This window comes from Colletotrichum jinshuiense, chromosome 7, assembly GCF_051148585.1.
Source record: "Colletotrichum jinshuiense chromosome 7, complete sequence".
Taxonomy (NCBI): Eukaryota; Fungi; Ascomycota; class Sordariomycetes; order Glomerellales; family Glomerellaceae; genus Colletotrichum; species Colletotrichum jinshuiense.
The window spans coordinates 3082381-3089201 of NC_139314.1; the positions used below are offsets into that span (position 1 = coordinate 3082381).

A 6821-nucleotide genomic window follows, 5' to 3' on the forward strand; every position below is an offset into this window, starting at 1 on the left:
AGTGCGAAGTGGGGTTCGATGTCGCTTCCTCGCAAGTGGAAGTCACGCTCAGAAGAATGAAGCAAAAACGATGAAACCTTTAAAAAAAACCTTGAACGCATCGGATCGAAAGTAGGAGGAAGAGCATCGTCACGTGACAACTCATTTCACTTGGATGGGTTTGTTCGGGAATCGGATCTGCATTTCAAGATACCCCGTCAAGACTGGTTCTACCTGATACCCTTTCCTATTTCCCTCTTTATAACACGCATCGGAAGGCGAAATTTGGCGGGAGGCGATTCCGGTCCACTTTCAGTCTTTCCGAAGTCTCACGCCGTCTTTTTTGTTTGATTTGATTTGTTTGTTTTTACAAGTATCGTGCTTTGATACCCAGTTATACCCGTCGCTCCAGACAAGAACACGAAGAGAAAATACCCCGACAAAAAACCAAAGACACCTTGGGTCGGCAGGATGGACAGACCTAGTGTCTGTTCGACTCTCGAGCTAGGGTTAGAAATTGTCAGACTCGAGTTTGGAGATCTTGCTGTTGGTGGAAAAAGGACTGCATGGAACCGTCTGCGCTAGCCACTAGGGCTGGTATCAGCTTGTTCGCATTCACTTAATACTTAATAGAAGTTCGTTGCGTGTTGTCAAGTCTTTGTGCCACCATGTCCTCGTTTCAATGTGCGCCTCGTGATCAAGTAAGTGAGCTGTGTGTTCGGCCGCCACCGTCCAAGCGCGTGCACATAAATAGTCCCATCACGCTGTGCCCGTCGCCAACGTTTTGACACGTGTGAATGTATATGGCTTGGTGTAATGTTTGTGTTGTTAGTCATAGGCAACAGTGCAAAAGTCTAAGCTTATGCAAGCCCGACCCAAATCGAGTTCCAGAAGGTCAGCAAGCGTGAAACAAACGCATTCCAATGGCCTAGCTTGCATACCAGCCGCTGTTGCCTCGTCAAACCTGCACCCCGGGTTTTCTGTTTCGTACCAGGAATGGGCATCATGGTAACGCAACGCGGACAAGACGGCCAGCCCAACATGTTGCATGCAGCGCACGGCGTAGCGCGCAGCTCGCGGGCAGGCACAAGCACAAGAGGGGGTGGGTTGCTTCGTCCGGTCTGCGGGCTTTGTTGGGCATATGAGTTCAGATACTCGATCTGGCCAGTCTCGTTTTCGCATGTGCGATCAAGGTGGCTAAGGGGAGGGGGAGAGTCAAGGGTTTTTTTTTTCTTTTTTTCCCTCTCTTTCTCTCACGTGTTTGACTGATGCAACCCAGCGTTTTGTGGTGGTCTGTGCTTAATGCCTGAGAGAAGCAAGAGTGCTCGGGCGGTTTATGCTTCTTCAGTACATTGTTCCAATATTAAATGTTGGGTTTTTTTGGAGGTGGCGAGGTGCTATGTGTGTATGAACGGGGATCGAGGGTACAGCATGTTCATGTACGTGGGCTTCTTCTGTCTGTTGCAAAGATGACACGCGGGGGAGGCGGGGGTCTGGCTTTGATTTCGGCATACTGGGATGCTGACCTTTGGACGGGGAGAGGAGAGAGAGGTCTGAGACGAGACGAATGGACAGTGGGTTTGCGCCTTCCACCTTCTCCTCTCTCCCATGCCGCGTTTTGTCCTTCGAACGGTGGGCGGTTGAGGTTGAGTCTTCTCATGACACTCTTTTGGGCCGAAGCGGACGCAGCGCTTTGATGTAGCTGGCCATTACTCGAGCTATGTCGCGGAGACCTTGGAACTTGGACACTGAGCCCCAGACGGTCCTTCATCACCGTTTCCCCCGGGTTTCTGGTGTCAATGTGTGAACGGGAAGACGGGCAAACCGAAGAGACCGTGGGGAGGATATCAACCCCAGCCTCCCCCCCCTTCACCGGAGATCAGACTGGGGGATGATGAGGGCTCGTGCGTTGGCGGCCAAGTAAGCCATGTACACCAGGAACGACGAGATCACATCTACAGTGGTGTTGTCTTTTCTGTTCAAAACTGTTCTCGGTCGTGTTGAGAGGTGACTAAGCTCGGGGGTCGAATGTGGAGTGTGGAACGGTGCCGTCGGTTTACAATATATCTGCGGGCGGGTCAGCCCAGTCTAGACTCCAAGGTGGATGACTTGAGTGGGTTGGTTTCTAATTACACGTTCGGTCCTTTTGAGTTGTGGAGATGGGTTGGTCGTGTTTCCGTGGTGGGGAGCAGATGACGTATCCTGACGAGACAGCTGGAATAAAGGTCCAACTCAATGTTTGTGGGCAGAGAAGAGGTTGCATCCGAGTTTAATTGTTCTTTTGAGAGTGGTTGGGAGAACAATTTCGAAAGAGAGGGAGGGAGGGGCTGTTGTCCTTACACATCCCAGAGATACCCACTTACACTTCACGGCTCTAGCCATTGGGTTTCTATCAGAGGTTAATAGTGTCGTCTTCGAACCCCTTTTAGGACACACTCCTTACAAATCTAACAGGATTGTTGATGTGTTGATAACACTGAAAGGTGTGCTTGAAAAATAGGCAGAGAAATTCGGCCAGAAGACTAACGAGGGTCTCGATGGCTAAGTGGTCGGAGTCGATGGAAGCGAGTTAGCTGGTTCTGACGAGTGTTATTGAGATATTAGTTCTTTCAACTCTCGATATACGCAACTGTTGGCAACCGAATCACTTGTGTTTCTTGAGCTGTTGATGGGAGGGTGAGTATGCACCTCTCGGACTTGTTGGTGTCTGCTTTGGTTTTCTATAACCATCCGAACTCCCTGTTAGACGTCGGAACCCCTTCCCCCTCTCGACATAGACACCGTTCAAGACTTTGGGCATGTTCCTTGTAAAGAAATGCGGGACTGAAACCTCATACCTTGGCTCCAAAGTGAACCAAGATCCAATCATTTTGTTGAATGTTCCAACAAAACGGGCTGCGAATCAAGTTGACAACCCCTATATCGGCCGCCGCCGCCCCCTGGCCGACTTGGTAGAGGATGGGTGTCTTTGGTCAGCACCATGCTACTGTGATTGGGGATATTCGCTCAGCTCATAGACATAATCCGGGACTATGTATTTCATATGTTGGCGAAAGCAACCAAGACTCCGTACCTGCTGTAAATATTATATAGATGTGGTAGGCATGAAGCCAGTTTTTTTCACATAGAAGCCACTTCCAAAAAGGTGTAAGAGCATAGTTTCCCGTTTCAGATACATGCTTCTCTTTGCCATAAAAGGTGGTATGAATAGCCTCGAGCCCTTCCCAGCCGACTTTAGGGGAGGTTCAGTGCCTTTGTTGCAGATATCGCTGTTCCTGTCGCTGTTGCGTTACTCCCCTACCCATCTCTGAGGATGGAATTCTGGTCGGGAGTTGACCAGCCGCATGACGCGATGTCAATCCCTATCTCTGGTATACCGGGGAGCCAACGAACCCGCCAACCTCTCGATTGCTGGAATCTATTTTCCGAGCTGTCCGACTCCGAGTCTTGGCACCGAAAGCAAGTCGGCTTTGAGAGCGTCCAAATCACCGATGCTACTAACAATGAAGTGAAGGCTGATATCATTTGGGGGTTATGGACGGTGCAGGGGTATCCGAGATGAGACAAGAAGCGGTGTCACTTTCGGCCGTCAGTACCTAGGGAGAGAAACGGTACGCAAGATATCCGAGATTGGGAACCCTCTACGCCGGCGCCACCGGATTGAATAAGGTTCAACATCCTTCGGATCAAGTAGCTAACGTAGTCACATAGGCACCAGGAAAGAGACGACGGTACTTGGCAGAAGAGGCCGTTATTTTTGGCAGTAAATGACGAAATTCCAACTCCTTTCCCAGGGTTGCCCGCTAACCATTCTTTTCAACCATTCCAACCTTTATTTTTGGAGAGGCTGGCCCATGCCGCCATATGTAACCATCTTCGTGATCTGGTACTCTGAGATACCGTACAGGGATCCCTCCCTGCCGAAGCCGGACTCCTTGACACCCCCGAACGGCGCGGCGGGGTCCGAGATAAGACCCGTGTTGACGCCGACCATGCCGACCTCGAGGTGCTCGGCGACGCGGTGCACGCGCTGAATGTCGCGCGAGAAGAAGTAACCCGCCAAACCGACGTTTGTGGCGTTGGCCAGCTTGACGACTTCTTCTTCAGTCTCGAAGGAGAACAGGCCGGCAACGGGTCCGAACGTCTCCTCGCTGGCCATAGCCATCTCCTTGGTCATGCCCGTGATAACGGTAGGCTCGAAATAGTTGGAACCCAGGTTCGAGATCTTGTTACCGCCAATGACGACCTTGCCGCCCTTCTTCTCGGCGTCGCGTACGTGCGCCTCCACCTTGTCAATGGCACGGTCATGGATGAGAGGACCGTGAGTGATGCCCTCCTCGAAGCCGTTTCCGACCTTGAACTCCCTGACCTTGGCAGCGAACTTTTCGGCAAACTCGTCGTAGATGCCGCTCTGGATGTAGATGCGGTTAGCGCAGACGCAGGTCTGGCCTGAAGAGCGGAATTTGGAGGCGATGGCGCCTGCAACGGCGGCGTCGACATCGGCGTCGTCGAAGACAATAAAGGGGGCGTTACCGCCCAGCTCCATGGAGAGTTTCTTGAGAGTGCCGGAGCACTGCTTCATGAGGAGTTTGCCGACATTCGTGGAGCCTGTGAAGGAGATCTTCTTGACGGTCGGGTTGGTGGTGAGAGCCTCGCCGACCTCGGGGGTGTTGTCGAGAGAGGTGATGATGTTGACAACACCCTTGGGGATGCCGGCACGGTGGCCCAGCTCGGCAATGGCGAGGGAGGTGAAGGGGGTCTCGCCGGGAGCTTTGCAGACGACTGTGCAGCCTGTGGCGAGGGCGGGGCCAATCTTTCTGGTAATCATGGCGGCAGGGAAGTTCCATCTATGCAATTATCAGTTTCTTCGTCCTGGAAGAGAATCATAGTTAAGAACATACGGGGTGATGAGACCACAGACGCCGACCGGCTCCTTGATGGTCCACACACGGTTTCCGGGAACCGAGGACGGGATGGTATCGCCGTAAATGCGGGGTGCCTCCTCACTGAACCATTCGAAGAAGTTGGCGGCATATGTGACTTCTCCCTTGGCATCGGCGACGGGCTTGCCATTCTCCCAAGTGATGAGGGTGGTCAGGTCCTCAGCGTTCTCCAGCATGAGGTCGTACCACTTCCGCAGCAGTTTTGAACGCTCACGGCCGGTCTTGGTGCGGAAGGTCTCAAATGCCGTAGATGCCGCGGCAATGGCAGCATCCGTGTCGGCCTTGGTGAACTCGGGGCATGAGGCAATTTTCTCGCCGGTGGCCGGGTCTGTCCCGGTATTAGCACACGGGAGCTACCAGCAGGATGGGGTTCAGGGAACGAGTCAACATACCGTTCACGTCAAAGGTCTTGCCAGATTTGGCCTTGATCCATTCGCCGTTGACATAGCAGACATCCTGCTTCAGCAATGAGGGGTCCTTGAGCTACGAGGATGTGAGTGAGCTGTGTGTGTGAGCCGGCGGGGCAGGGAGACAGTGGGGGAGTACCTTGGGAACCATGGTTGAGGCGGCTCTGAGAGTAAAGGGGATGAATGGTGTCCGGACTGATCGGAATATGCTTCGGGGTACGAATCGTGACGCCGGGGCGATTGCTTTTTGTAGTGCGATGGGCATGGTGGAGAGCCGAAGAAGGAGGAGAGCAAGAAGAAGCTTAAGCCCGTCGTTACTAACGTGGTGGAAATGCGGGGAGTGTGGCCTTTGGATGGGGTTAGGCTTGGGTCCGGACGCGCTCAAACACCTTCTGACCGATTGAGAATGACGGTAAAGAGACAATTGAGGGTATAATATCTGTCTCTGGGATTCGTCGCAACGTGAGGCGCTTCAATGGCAATTATCGTGATTGTTGATTTGTTTAAGCGACAACGGAGAGCTTCAGGACTGCAGAACCGGCGTGACGTTCGATGACGTCCCCCCCACTTTCCAACCGGCCCGGTTGGGGAAACCGCAGACCGGCACGGAATGATATCAGACTGTGTGGCCACGGATAAGAGAATGATCAATGCCGGGGCGGGGTTTACTAGCAGATAACAGTTGCTTGGTGCAACGCGCCATAATTATTTACTGAGCTGTTCCCTTGAAGATCCACTGGAGCTTTTGCTGCTCACCCTTTCGCTTCGCACCGTTGCGCTTCATTACACACCTTTTTCTACATCCTTCAATAACATGACTGGTCCCATCTGTATTAGAACTTCATTCAAGTCCTAGTGTTATTCAACCAATTCATGCTGGCAACTTCTACATACCAACACGCAAGATGCGATACCACAGCAAGCTCTTGTGGTGAGCTCATCGCAAGCTCCAGGCGTTCGTCTCATCTTCGCTGGACAGCTCTCTAAACCCGTTGATTTCCAACAAATGTGATTCTGCCCAGCTGTTCTATCGGCCGGCGACGCTCTCCAGCCATCGCCAGCCTCGCTCATACTCGGCTTCCTTGTAGCCTTCGAAATGCTACCAAAAGAGAGCCTCACATATTTCCCCGCTCGGAGAATACCCCAGGCATTCCCGCAGGCCAAGTTCTTCACCGACCTCGTATTGCCGCGCTCCGCGTTGATCTCCCCTGTTTCTGATAGCCTGTCGGCCTGCATGCCGTCATGGTCGTCTGCTTATTGTTCCCTCTCTTCCTTCTTCCTCTGCAGCAGTCCAACGATGAAAACCCTTTATTTATCCCCGCGTCTCTACCCGCTCGCTGCCATGCGGGGAAGCTTATTGCCACCACCACCTGCCGTTGCACGTTAGGAACCCGCCGTCATGTCAGCCCGTGAAGCAATAAGTTCAGTAGGCTCGGTTTTGAGCGATGAGCTGTGGTGTTTGTTCGCAGAATTCATACCCTCCCTTAACATA

General features: G+C 52.6%; 1 protein-coding gene across 1 annotated transcript; it reads right to left on the reverse strand.

The window, feature by feature from the left end:
• Positions 1 to 3811: 3811 nt before the first annotated feature.
• On the reverse strand, positions 3812 to 5480 carry EsH8_VII_000804 (NAD-dependent succinate-semialdehyde dehydrogenase; the record flags this gene model as incomplete). Its single annotated transcript, XM_083270937.1, has 4 exons — positions 3812 to 4826; positions 4881 to 5250; positions 5315 to 5405; positions 5469 to 5480. 4 exons carry the CDS (start codon positions 5478 to 5480, stop codon positions 3812 to 3814), a joined length of 1488 nt encoding a protein of 495 aa, XP_083128494.1.
• Positions 5481 to 6821: the final 1341 nt, after the last annotated feature.